The following is a 13,435-nucleotide window of genomic DNA, read 5'->3' as shown; positions in this document are numbered from 1 at the left end:
GATGTTTAACAATCACATTTGGGTGTAAACGTCTGAGTATTCACATACTGTGTTCGGGCGTCCTCATATTTTTAGTATTGTAGTTTACTCTGCTTTAAGGAAAAAAAGCTGCATAAGCTGCATAATGAACCTTTAAACAAAAAGAGGTAATACAACTAAAGAGGCAGAGGTTTTGGAAATGCTGAAGTACAGTATACATGGGTAATTTGGCATAGAATGTAAGAGAGATGCTAAAACTGTTTCTAAAACAGCAATAAACACACAACCACCAAAAACAGAAGCCTGCAGACTGAAGTAAAGCTCAGGTTGCTAGGGGACTGTGTATATGTGTCTGTGTTTCAGTGGAAGGGGCTAAAGCAGCGCATGGCTTTTGCCAAAGCATGCATGCCAGAACATATGACACCAGGCCGAAGGTGCACAGCAGTGTCTATCCACATCCATGCACTATGTACGTTTTATGTGTGAATGTAGCTGGTTTTCAAAGGGCAGCTATTCCCATAGACAATATTCATTTGAACATGGGACTGTGCTGGCCTGCACTGAACAGCATCAGTGTTGTATGCGTAGATGTGTGCAGCTACAGCATGCTCAGCCGGTCGGTCAACTGAAGCCCAAGCATTCGTGCAGCTACTTACTGTACCTGAACCAGAGGGGATAGGTTCTTCTGTCTTTTAGAAACACCTGCCTATAATATGATCCACACAACCGAGTTGAATGGAGATACACACGCACAGTATAATCACATCAACAAAGACGATGACAACACACATATAGAGGACGTGGATGTTGAGAACATGCAGAGAGAGAAAGAAGAGGGAGGGGGAGAAAAAGAAGTGAAGGCACTGGCTGATGTTTAATGGAGGCATTCAAAATATTTTTCACACCAAACAATACAGCCAACCTTGCATTAAGTTACTATTTGAAATGTGCATACTGTAATAAGCGAGTTTGTCCTCTATAAAGGAGACACTAGGTTGTCTTTCTTACACCTTTGATAGGCAAACTCAATTTTTACCCCAATCGGGCCTGACACAAGCAGAAAAATAATATACACACACACACAGTACTTACAGCATCAGCATCTACTTTATCTTTAGATCCACGGCTACCAGCCACCACAGACTCCAGTACAGCCACCCAGCGCTGCTTGTCAGGGAAGCTGGGAGCCATGAAATAGAGGGACTGGCCTGGCCAGCATGTGGTATGGGGATGTGACTCCAGCTTCAACACATATGGGATGTCTGTGTAGACACAGGAAGATGGGTTGGTTGGCTATCTCGCTAACAGCTTAATTTCACAGCAGAGAGGAATGGTCAGCATTTTGTTGTATTTTGGGATTAAAAGTATTGATGGGACATGTGGATCCAATTTGAAATTTGGAGAGAGGATGATACACTTAACATCCTACAATAGGCTGAGTGTAGCAGGATTAGGGTGGTATTGATCCGGTACCTGACTTGGCAGTGTTGATGAGCTCAGAGGCTCCAACAGCTCCATGAACAGTCACCTCTCCATCAGGCATACAGAGCTCAAACTCCTCCTCAGCCTTTATACAGTCTACAAGAAAAACACCACATTACTTTTTTATTGAATTCTGCTGTATTGATCTTCATGGAAATATAAGTTTAAAATGTTTTTTCAAATTCTATTCTATCAGTGAAAAAATACAGTTATTTAAACAGATGTAGAACTGACCCTCTCTGGGCTCACTGTCATAGATAGACACTTTGGTTCCATCTAGCACCACATACTTCCTCTCCCAGCCTTGCTGGCCACGCTTTCCATTTCTGTGTGAGCAAACAAAGATATATGTACACTTTCAATGCTCTGTATATATAACATACTGGGTATGATCAGTATGGCAGTGAAGGACTTAATTAGTTACCTAGGCTGCTTCATCCATCCCTCCAAGCGAACATGCCCACTGGCCTCTTTGACCTGCAGCGCAGGTGAGTTTGCCTTTTCTCGGCACAGAGCCTCGGAAAAGTGAGTGGCATACTCAGCTGGCAGACCGCAGGTGGCCGGGAGACATGGTGAGCATTTAGGATGACACAGGGTGTGGCACTCTACAATAAGACAATGAATACAATAAGGGGGTGAGAAAATATTTATATATAAAATTTGTATTTATTTAAAAGTTCTTCTATTAGTTTTATCATCAACATGGGAGCTAAAGACTCATGTTTGAAAGAGAAAAAGCATAGCGTGGTAGGGGTTATCACCATAAAAATATACAAATAGCTATCATCATTTTTATTGCTGTTATCACAATATTTGGCAATGACATGAGGAAGGCTACTGTGTTTTTCATATTCCCCTGTGTGCTTTTACACTGCCTCTACGCTCTTGGTTTTGGGAATTAATCAAAATATTTTTCTTTTCTAGGACTCATAACAGTAGGAATTTTAGTGATAGCCAAAACAAGGCAAATCTCATTCCATCATGCAAGGGAGACTAATGTGATGGCCACACTACAAGAACTATTTCCAGCATCTTCATTAGGGCTAGCCAATAATCTGTCCTCTGAAAAATCTTCACATTTTCTACTCCCAGCTACAGAGCAGGATACAGACCTAGACAAGTGGCAGCCTGTCGTCCAAAATGCACAGTGTCCAGGCAGACGGCACACTTGGCAGCCCTCATGTTGAGCCCTACAGTGAAACGATGAGGGATGTTGTGGTGCATTCTCTCCTTCACACGACGACCAAACTCTGCAGTACAGAGAGGGAGGAAGAAGCGGGCAGGGATAGGAGTTACTCAAGGAGAAACATGCTACAATAACATTTTGGTACAGGCTTAATCACTTCAGGAGGTCAGCAACAACTGAATGAGTTCCAGTTTCAAGCAAAATGGGGCAATTTGAATAATGAATGAATTATTTTAATTGCAGGTATTAGGCATATGAATGTTCAAGTAGTTTAAAAAAGTCAATCAGAATCAGATTACACATGCCAAAGAGGATGGGATGCATTAAAATGCTTCTGAGTGAAAAGCTATCAGTGCTGCCATATGCCATCTAAATCATGACTCCAGGAATGAGGCTGAAAAAAAAGAGAGGACGTCAAACTTTAAGAAACAAGTGCTTTGTCAAGTTACAGTTGACAAAAGGACAACAGGACATATGCAGAGTATGATATGAACATATGTGTGTATAATATATAGTATCATGCATGTAGATAAGCTCATGCATGTGGGAAGACAGACTGTGGTGACTGCTAACTTACTTTCAAAGGTGACCCTCCTCTTTTCTGTGAGGAGCAAGAGGAAAGAGACAGAAAGGAAAGAGCAGTCTAACAATAGCTAGGTGAAAGCAAAGGAACACAGACAGTCAGGGGTCTGAATCACAAAGCAAGTTTAACTCAGTCGGGCATATCTTATTGAAACGTTTGTCTGATAAAATATACACCAAGGTGTATCATATGGTATCATAACTACTGATACCATTATATTTAGAGATTCGGTTGCAGATGAATACATTATTCTTTCAAATTGTTCCATTCAATTTTTTCCCACAGAGCTCATCAGATGGGCTGTTTACACATTTTGATACAAGTCATTGAACCTGCTATGAGGCTATGATTATGTACAACAAAGGTTCAGTTTCCATGGTGATCAATCCACCCCAAAAATTTACATTGTGATAGGGGAAAGCCCAGATTAAAACCAATCTTACCTGGCTAATCCGCTATTCTTACTTTGTGAGACAGACCCAAGCAGGATTACAATGTTAACTGGATAAACGCACACTGAATAAAACCTGAAACAGCTCTTCTTGCTTGAGCCCACGTCCCTGGTTTAACATGTGCTGACAGAGTTATCCAGCTTTATTTAACTTCATAATCCTGCTTGGTGAGAAGGCCATAGAAAAAAACACACACATAAACACACCACACATAAACAAAATAAGTGAATAGGGAGTCCCATTTGTGTTGACACTGATAGCATAAGGGCAATCATTCCTGTGAGTGAAAGTATACCGCTTCAAAACAGGAAACCCAAGGTTCAAATTGAGGGTGATGAACTGAGGAGCAGCTTTAAGTCTATTAGGGTATTTGTTTATTAGTCTGTATCTGTGTGTGTGTGTGACTAACCTTCAGGTGTGGAGGTCTCTTTACAGCGGGTGGAAGGGTTGAGCAGGCTGCTGGGGTTAGGTTGATGTTCTGGGGATTTTACAATTGCTGACATGAGGATTTGATGGCGGGCCTGGGCTGGTGTGGAGGGAGCCACATGTTCCTGGGCTTTGAAATGAGCTGCTATATCACCACAACCAAATAAAAGAACCTAATATTAGATCAGTGATAGTCATTAAGCTGGTAACATTTGACCCCATTACCAAAAAAAAAAAAAAACCTAATAGATTCTGAAATGAATATCATAGGACCTGGCAGGTGTAGGTAATGGAACAGGATGTTGCTTTGATAACTCTATTAAAACATGTCTGGGAACAGATAAGCAAAGGGGCAAAAAACAGGATTTCCAGAGCTGACGTAGGCTGTCATTTCTCATCTCAGACAGCAGGCCTCAATTTATGGTGGTACAAGTCTTGATGAAAGAATATGTTTACCAGAGTTAAATTAACACCTCTCTGACTCAGTGTCAACAACATTTAAAGACTTGGTTTCACAGAATTTATTATAGGACTGCTGTATTGAACCTTTTGCCTCTTTCTATGGGAGGATAGAACATCCCTGGAGCTGATAAGGATTTACCATCTTGCTCTAGGACATGGCTTGCCAAGAGATGCCATTAAGATATAAAACATAAGAGACTGCGCTGTATCTGGTCCAGGTAGAGTGCTGTCCCTACCCTCTTCTCTAAGGGACCGTAGCTCTATCCTCATCTTCTGCAGAGCCTCTTCCAGCTCTGCACACCTCGAACGCTCCTTCTCCAAAGCAAGTTTCATGTCGCTGTACTGCATGGGAACTGCTGGCTGGGCCTGTGGAGCCAGTGCCCCGTTGTTGTGGTACCTACATCCTCCCGCCGCCGCCCAAATATACCCTGTTCAGAGAGGGAACAGTCCTCAATTCATTTATAAAGATGCACGGTCAGCATCACTAATATTGTACATGAACACTACAGTAAATGCAAATGATTATCAATCTAACATGGCTTATAGAAATATTTTTCCAGACCTTCTTCTTCTTGGTGGGCTGGTCCATTTTTGCCTGGAGGAAGTCAATGAGTTTGGTCTGTTGGGAGATGGTCCCCTCCATCTTCACCTTCTCATGGGAGTATACAGCCTGAAGCAAAGAAAACAGAAGTAAAAAGAGAAAAAAAATACCTCGGAAGACAGCTGTAAAAGAATTCCCTTTGAAAACACAGGAATTAGGATTACTTTGTCCTCTTGATCCCCTTGAGATATCCTCTTACTTGCCTCTCAGTTGCACTATTCTAATATCTAACTGGGACTCCCTTTATCCCCAGAGACCACTGTATTTCATCAAATTGCAAAGGTGATGCATTGGGCACCTGTATATTCTCCAGCTGGTACTCCAAATCAGTTCTCTCAGTCTTGAGCATGTCAGTCTGGTCTAGGGCGTCCTGCAGGCCTTGGGTCAGACGGAAAATGTGGCTCTTCTGGAGGTCCATCTGCTGCTGCAGCTTCCCTTGCTGTGGGGACATTAGCATGCAGATATTTAAATACGGACATCTGACATACAATCAGTCACATTTCAAAGTGGTCACAAACATAATTAACTCAAATAAGACGGGATGTGGCCCAGAGTATTTTAAGTACATTTCTTTATACAGTTGACTAAAAATAGTCACCCTAGTTTTAGGGGGACATAAACAACCCATTATCTAAAAACAACAAAAATATATAATACATGTTAGATAGGGTGGTCATATTTCACTTTCTACCTCTTCCATGAGCCTCTGTTTCAGTTCTCTCTCTGTCTCCAGTTTCTGCTGCAAGCTGCGGGCATTCATCTCCAGCATGGCGTGCTTCTTCTCCAGATCATTAAGCTGTGAGAACATGTCAGTGCATTTTAAATAACACAACACAAACACAGAGCTGATTTTCTGTTTAAGAAATAAAACTTGTTGATTGTGGCAAGGCCAGACATTTCACTCCATGGGCTGAACCTTTGTGACTCACAGTATCAGACAGACTTTCAGCCTTCAGTCTCTGCTCCTTCAAAGCCTGTTGTAAGGCCAGTATTTCGGCCTTGTGCTCTTTGACTGCCAGTTCCACTGCCTGGCGAGACTCAGTGCTGCGCTGGTCTGCACGCAGCCTGTGAACAGCACAATAACAAGTCTTACAACAGTAATACATTTTAATGAATACATACAATGAGACTGAGTGCTCATTCTTATGTACAACAACAGTGTAAATAAAGTGTTTTTGAATCTTACCTATTCTGCTTCTCATTGTCCAGCAGTCTCTGCAGGTCCCGGGTGCGTCTCTCAGCTTGGCTTTTTTCATCCTCCAGGGCCCCTCTCCAAGCCTCCCACTGCCTCTCTTTCTCCAGCAACTCGTCGTTAAGGGACTCCAGTTCCACCACCTGCTCCTCCAACATGCTGCATGTTGTCTTCAGTGTCTCAATGTTCTGTTAAGATAAACACAAGGCCAGACTGAAAAGAACATCTTTTAGTTTTTTGGTGAAACCACGTGATTGTTGTCTTTCCTGCATTTCAGTTTAAGATACAGCACAGTCTCAGTACTGTGAGGCTAAAATCTTACAACATAATGTATCACTTTGGTCTGGAACATAAATAAGCAACACAACTTGAATTGTTACAGTCTGATCTCTAGCTTAAGCATAACATGCAAAAAAGGAAAGAAAATTAAACTATTAACAATATCTTTAACTTTCCACTAACAATGTGAGGTACTGTAGATAGGTAGATATTTATGCTCTAGTGCTTCCAAGCATTTCAGTGTAGGTGTATTACCTGTTTCTGGTTGTTGAGATGCATCTCGCGGTCAGCCACCTCCCTCCTCAGCCTGTCCACTTCCTGGCTGAGCTGTAGCTGGTCCTCTCTGTCATCTGATGCTTCGTCAAGTTGTTTGGATAGGTAGAAGTTCTGGCGGTTTAGCTCAGCATTCTCCTGACTCAGCTGTGTAAGTTGCTCCTCCAGGTCAGTAATCACCTGAGGCAATACAAGCAGTGTACAAGCAGTGTTAGCCTTGCTTATGGAAATGAAAATATATTTTAGTGTCTGTCCAAAAATCCAGGGCAAAAGAATCATTTCAGTGACAGCACAGCTGGGCTAGTGGTAATTTATGACTTTACAATGACTCTAATTAATGGGAGTGCTAATTGTAAAGTTACCACCAGTAATCTTTGGCCTGTAGGATTTAGGAAAAGACAGTTTCAATGAGTGAGGTAAATGCTAAATAAGAATTCTTGATGTGATTTGTTGAACGTGCTGCTATTAAAGTTGTCCATCTCGGGTATTCATGCCATCCATTTACTTTTAATAAACATGTAAAAATGTGCATCTGCTGTGTCTGTATATAGTATGTGACAGTGTGTAAAACAAACTTCAATAGAAAGAGCTCATCTTTGTGAAGTGAGTGCATGCATTGACATTGTATGTAACATATTTTTTTGCAATGAAAAGACCAATATGTCAGCAGCAGTAAATTAATAATTGAAAACTGTCTAAAGCTCTTCATGTTTACAAAATTCTTAAGAGTCAAAATCACAAATGAATACCAAGTGGACAAAGAAGTTGAAAAATGCTCCAATGAAAGAAAGCCGTATTTTCTTGCTAAAGACTTTGTTAAATAGACTACATTTCTACATTAGAATGAACTTTTGTAGTTGCACATGAATAACCATATTTTCAAAGGTCATATAAAACCTTTTGAAAATTGTTCTGCTGGTGCTGAGAGCAGAGACAAAAGGCTGTGGCAGCACTTACTGAGCAGCTGTCTCTCAAGGCATCAAACTTGCGCTGAATTTCATCTCTGTGATTCTGTGAGAAACAAGAGCAAATGAGGAGCAAAACCACAACCATTGCTACAGTAATGAGGAATGAGTCATTGTTGACAGGATTATTTAAAATAGACTGAAACAGAATGTGAATTATCCTCCTAACTGCCTGCATATTACAGATTGTCTACATCTAAATAGTACGTGCACCTGTATTTCTACGTGTGACTCTGATTGCACACTGCATGCTTGCACTTGTTTGTCTTACCCTGAGGGCGGTGATCTCCTCTTCAGCCTCAGCGGTGGTCTCTTCCAGCTCGGTCTTTGCTTGCTGCAGCTGGCTCTCCAGGGCAAGACGTGCAGCCTGCAGGCTGCTAATCTGGGACTCGCGTTCCTGCAGGGAGAGGGTCAACTCCGACACCTGTCTCTTGATCTCCAGTTTCTCCTCTTCATGTTCCAGGCCCATCTACAAGAGGACAGGACTAATGTGAATGTTGTGCGCATATGAAAGTATAAATCAGACCTAAACAGACTGTATTTGCATAGAATTTTCTGAATTCTTTTAACCTGCTCAGAGTGTCAGAAATCGAAGGCAATCTCAAAACTGATTTAAGTAAACATATTGGACTGCCTGAAACCCACATCTGTCTATAGTTATTTAAAATGGCTGATATGAACTTGAAATCTGCAGTTACTTCTATAATTATATATCGGGTACCTTTGCTTTCAGTAGTTTACAGTTAATTTTTAAGACTTTTCAGAAACTTTTTAATGCCACCATACAATTTAAGAACCATTAAAATTACAGCGAAATGAAACAAAGCTGAATGGCCAGAATAAGGAAAAGGACAAAAGGAGATTAATTAGAGGATGTCGGGGGGCAAAGTCCAACCAGAACATATAGAAATGCGGATTCAAACTCTAAGTGCAAAAATTGGAAAGCACAGAGAAACCTAAAAAGTGCATGGTGAAAAAACAAAGCCTCTGGTAATTGGATTCAAATTGCTGTACTTGTCAAGTTAATAATTTGAGACCTTTTCAAGATTTTTAAATGTACACTTTGTGCTAGTAGTGTCCTAAAACAAAATACAGTTGAAACACACAAGGGTGCATTTAGCTTCTTCATAACTTTCTTACTGTTAAAGAGATAGAACAGCCAATCTCAACTGAAGGTATATATTTGTGTATGTGAGAGGAAAGTGTGTGCGTATTTGTAGGTGAGGGCGCAGAGAGGCCGGCAATTAGTGCCAGTCTATACATCACATCTCAGTGGGGAAGAGTGTGTGGAGGTAGAGCTATGACATCCAGTCAGCAGGTTGTCCACCAGTAAGGTGGCGAGACACCACAGCAGGGGGTGAGAGCCCTCAAACAGGAGAGCGGGGGTGTTGTGGTCCTCAATTATGTCAAAACTTCCTTTTATAGAACAGGTTTGCGATGGATGCACATGCAGCTAATGGGTTTTTGGGGTGCATCTCTCAGAGTGGTGGAAAAACATGTGTAGCAAGTCAGGTGTTTGGTGTCTGCTTCACAGAGCAAGACCATTACTGTTGTTTATTTGTTTTGGTTTTGAGTTTGTGTTTTGTGTATTATATCCTGCCCTGTCAGTGTTTCTGTATATTGTTTTTGGTGGTTTATAAAATCTGGAAAATATATATTTTTTAAGTTGGTGGAGGAACATTTTGTATATGCTGACCATGCAACAATGTCCTGCTTTATTTTCATATGTAAAAGCAAAACATACTGTCTCACCTGTTATAAACCAATGCAGCTACATCATCCCAGAGATATCAAAAGAATTCTCTGTACTCCACTAGACCAGTAGATCAGCTTGTGTACAGGCCCAATGGCAATTTTGTAGAGGTGCCATTGTAGTCCTGCTGTATTTAATTAGCTGTTTATCTGAAAGGAATCTGAGCTCAATAGCTGATCAGCTGCTTTAATCCCTTTTGTGGATAGTAATGAGGCTTCACAGTGTGCTACTTAAGTGAGGTACTTTGTCTTGAGTTTCCTGTTGCCTCACCTCCCGCAGCCTGCTCTCCAGCTCCATCAGCCGGGTCCTCTTGGTCTGCTCCTGCTGACTCATCTTCTCGAGGTGCTCCTCCAGTTTGGCATTTTGGGCCTCCAGCTTGCCTGCCTGAGACTCCAAATAGAACTTCTGCTGCCGGAGCTCTGAGATCATCTCCTCCTGGGCTTTCCTGACAAAAATATACACACAGATGCCCATTATACTGAATATTTTGAATCCTTCAAGTAGTTCTCTAGACTAGAAGTTTAAGGAGTATACAAATTAGTAATGTGAGCCAAAAAGTTACCATTAAAGTCAACTTTGTGTGACGCACTGTAGCTACTTTGTCTTAGTAAACAAAACTTACAAATTCCAGTGGTGACATACACATTAAACTAACAAAAGTACATTTAAAAATCCTTAAACAAATACATTTTCAAGTTAAGTTTAGTTAAAGATGTATTTTTGGTATTTAAGAGATGATACACTTGGGAAGACAGATCAGCTATGGTGCATAAAGATGGAAGTGCGCACTAATGAAGCAACTGGAGGCTCGAGGAGACAGAGCCAGTGTGGGTGGGGGCACTCATGAAAGCACAGTGTGGGCAGAAGGTCTAGTTAACTCACATATTCTTCTGGGTGTAGATGCTGCTGTTAGCGGCCAGCTTGTTAGCCTCTGACAGCTCAGCAATGCGCTGCTCCAGGTTCTTCATCTTGGAATCCATAGCATTAATGGTCTGCAGGAAGAGAGAGATATAATAGTAAAAATTACATCCCAACAAACAGGTTCAAATGCAAGGATATGCTTCACTTTGATTGATAGCCAAATCCCACTAAGAGTCATGGGACACACATATTTCAGCAGCACTTTTTTTTTATAGGAAACAGAATTTTGTACTGCAGTAAAATCCTATTAGAGTCCATTAAGGTGTTGCCTGAATCTTCTACTGTCAATGTCAGATGACTGCCTCTAAAAGCTTCTTAACTGCTTCAATTCTACCACATTAACCAGATTAGGACTTGAGCCCAGGCTTTATAGTGCAACACGAAGTATACTACAATTTAATCCAACTGTACATTCCAACACATTTGAACCACTATACCAAATTATTGCGTAAGGAAACTAATGAAAAATACTGATGGTTTCTAGATGTCAGATCTTCAGAACAACTTCAGAGGTGAATGAAGAGGTTTCATATGTTTACAAACAACTTTCACCCAGTGAGACTTTTGTAGTACACTGCACTTGCTAAGTATAATTGAGGACAAAAAACAACAAAACTTAAAATCAGACAGTTGTGTAGACTGCTGCTGCTGTTTATAATGTTGGAAAAATAATTCTGTAAAATAAATAATGGTATTTATACAATATTTTAATCTCTTAATTTAGATCTACTAGCAAGTACTTGAGTGGTTTACAGTTTATAGAAGCCTGCTGTGTTTCCTTACTGCTTTCTGTTCACTGATAAGTTTGCAATTCTCCCTTGACTCCTCCTCTTGCTGGGCTCTTCTGGCCTCGAGGCTCTCCTTGTCGGCCAGGTCTGCCTTCATCTGGGCTTCCAGAACCTTGATCAGAAAGAAACCGGTGAATAGAGGAATGAGACATTGATTGAAGGACATATTCAGGTTTAGGTTAAACTCTATAATCTGCTACATCACAGGGCACTGACATGGTTGTAAATGTACAACAAGTGTGGAAGCAATAATTAGTGTGGTGTCAAGTCTCAATGTAAAACATGTGACAGCTCTGACTTACATCTACCACAACACTGAAAATGGCAGCACTGACTAGGAATTAACAACACTTGAATATGCATATTCAGGAACATCTGGATAAAACTCATGCAAATCCCATGCAATCTAATACAACAGCCCTGTGATAAGTCCTCCACTTTATGACAGTTCTAATGTTCAGTTTTAACTGAAACAGTTTCAGAGATCTGTTGATGCAACTTCATGGTCATTTTGGAGGCTGTAGTCTGTAATGCTCTGAAACTATATTCCATTATAAAGAGAGGTGTTGCCATTATTTGATATATACCGCTAAGGCAAAATATTAGACACACCCCTCAGTATAATAATAGTTGAACCTGACCTTCATGAACGTTCGCTGCTGAGTTGATGTATATCTAGACAATATTAGACATTCTTACCTTGATCTTGTCTTCATAAAGCCTCTCCTTTTGAACCAGCTGGGTTTCCATCCTCTGGGCTGTTGACTGGGCATCCCGCAGATTCTCTTCCAGTTCCTGAAGGAAGTAATATTGCAAAAGTAACTGAAGACATTTAACCCAAAAAATACATTCCAAATTGATCATGTTTATGTAAATCAGTGTAACCATATTTCTGAAATATATAGAAAAAAAACAAACTGCAGCCCTAATGGCTGGTTAAAGTAGCGTAATACCCTGGAGATACAGAAAATATGACAGCACAATTTACTGAGAAACAGAGTGAAAGCTGTTCTGTTAAGTCTACTCAGTCCAAATACATAAAAAGAAAAGAAATTAAGAAACTTGCATTGAAAAGCTGGAAATCCACAAGTCTGCTGTAGCGGTGCCTGCTCATGCTGACACTGGTAAAATCTTATGTATTTTAAAATCTATATATGTACTGATAGTTGTTGACTAGCAGCCATTTTGAGATCTCAACTACTAAGGAGCTCTCTACAGAGAGATATATGTGGCATGTAGATGCGTGCTCTAAGATATCTGTGGAGGATAGACTGGGAGAGGGCTGAATGAATGGGAGAGGTGGGAAGGGGGGTGAAATTAGGGGTGGAATGGACCAGGGTATTATCAAGTCTTATCTGTAGCTCTCTCACCAGGATCTTTTCAGCCATCTGCTGGATCTGCTGGGATTTGGTCTGAATGTCATCTTTCAGCTTATTCTCCCGTCGCTCCACCATCTCCAGCCTTTTTACCTGATTCTCCAGGGTCTTCCTGCCCTCCTGCTTACACAACAAAGAGAATAACGTAAGACCAACCACAAAGAAAATTTGTCAAGAGTGACTTGTGTGACTACAGAAACAGAATGTGATGAATGTTTGCATCATTTAGCATTGTGGGTTTAGTCTGGTACCTCGGTCTCTCTCAGGCGGCGTTTTAGAGTGTCACTAGAGTCGGTTTTGCCTCGCAGGCGCTCCAGGTCTCGCTCCAGCCGCTCTTTGGCCTGCCGGACATTCTGTAGCAGCTCAGTGGCTTCTGTGCTTGCTTTCACTGCCTGGGGGAGGTCAAGAGTTCAAAAGCTGTTAGTGGATCCCAAGACAGAAGACTCTGATATGCTCGGGCAATTTCTATCCCTTGAGACATTGCAAAAAAGCTTCTCTAGAGAGTAAACCCAGAGACCCAGAGCACGGTAAATACTTTTGATCTGCTTTTCAGACAATAAAGAGAGTGAAGGTTTTAGTTACTGTAAAAGCACAAATGATGTTCAACTACAAAAAATGTTAATGTGTATAAAATAAATTAAATCAATTTACCTTGGACAGTTTGTCCTGGAGCTCTTGGATTTTCACCTGCTGCTCAGAGTTAGTCTGAACAAAGAA

The 13,435-nt window shown here is 41.0% G+C and overlaps 1 protein-coding gene across 1 annotated transcript in view; it reads right to left on the bottom strand.

Moving 5' to 3' along the window:
- cita (citron rho-interacting serine/threonine kinase a) overlaps positions 1 to 13,435 on the bottom strand; it is a 35,808-nt gene that overhangs the window by 7,346 nt on the left and 15,027 nt on the right. The window contains 23 exon segments of the mRNA XM_018700302.2: positions 1,072 to 1,241; positions 1,453 to 1,557; positions 1,696 to 1,787; positions 1,886 to 2,066; positions 2,574 to 2,711; positions 4,092 to 4,253; positions 4,807 to 4,959; positions 4,962 to 4,998; positions 5,133 to 5,240; positions 5,470 to 5,610; positions 5,863 to 5,967; positions 6,101 to 6,236; positions 6,358 to 6,551; positions 6,898 to 7,095; positions 7,873 to 7,926; positions 8,152 to 8,349; positions 9,904 to 10,078; positions 10,516 to 10,625; positions 11,338 to 11,454; positions 12,042 to 12,137; positions 12,713 to 12,838; positions 12,970 to 13,110; positions 13,370 to 13,423. Coding sequence (XP_018555818.1) covers positions 1,072 to 1,241; positions 1,453 to 1,557; positions 1,696 to 1,787; positions 1,886 to 2,066; positions 2,574 to 2,711; positions 4,092 to 4,253; positions 4,807 to 4,959; positions 4,962 to 4,998; positions 5,133 to 5,240; positions 5,470 to 5,610; positions 5,863 to 5,967; positions 6,101 to 6,236; positions 6,358 to 6,551; positions 6,898 to 7,095; positions 7,873 to 7,926; positions 8,152 to 8,349; positions 9,904 to 10,078; positions 10,516 to 10,625; positions 11,338 to 11,454; positions 12,042 to 12,137; positions 12,713 to 12,838; positions 12,970 to 13,110; positions 13,370 to 13,423 — 2,991 coding nt within the window.

Source organism: Lates calcarifer, linkage group LG12 (assembly GCF_001640805.2).
Source record: "Lates calcarifer isolate ASB-BC8 linkage group LG12, TLL_Latcal_v3, whole genome shotgun sequence".
Classification (NCBI taxonomy): Eukaryota; Metazoa; Chordata; class Actinopteri; family Centropomidae; genus Lates; species Lates calcarifer.
Note: the sequence above shows the minus strand (reverse complement) of the source record. Positions and strands in the feature narration are given on the sequence as shown.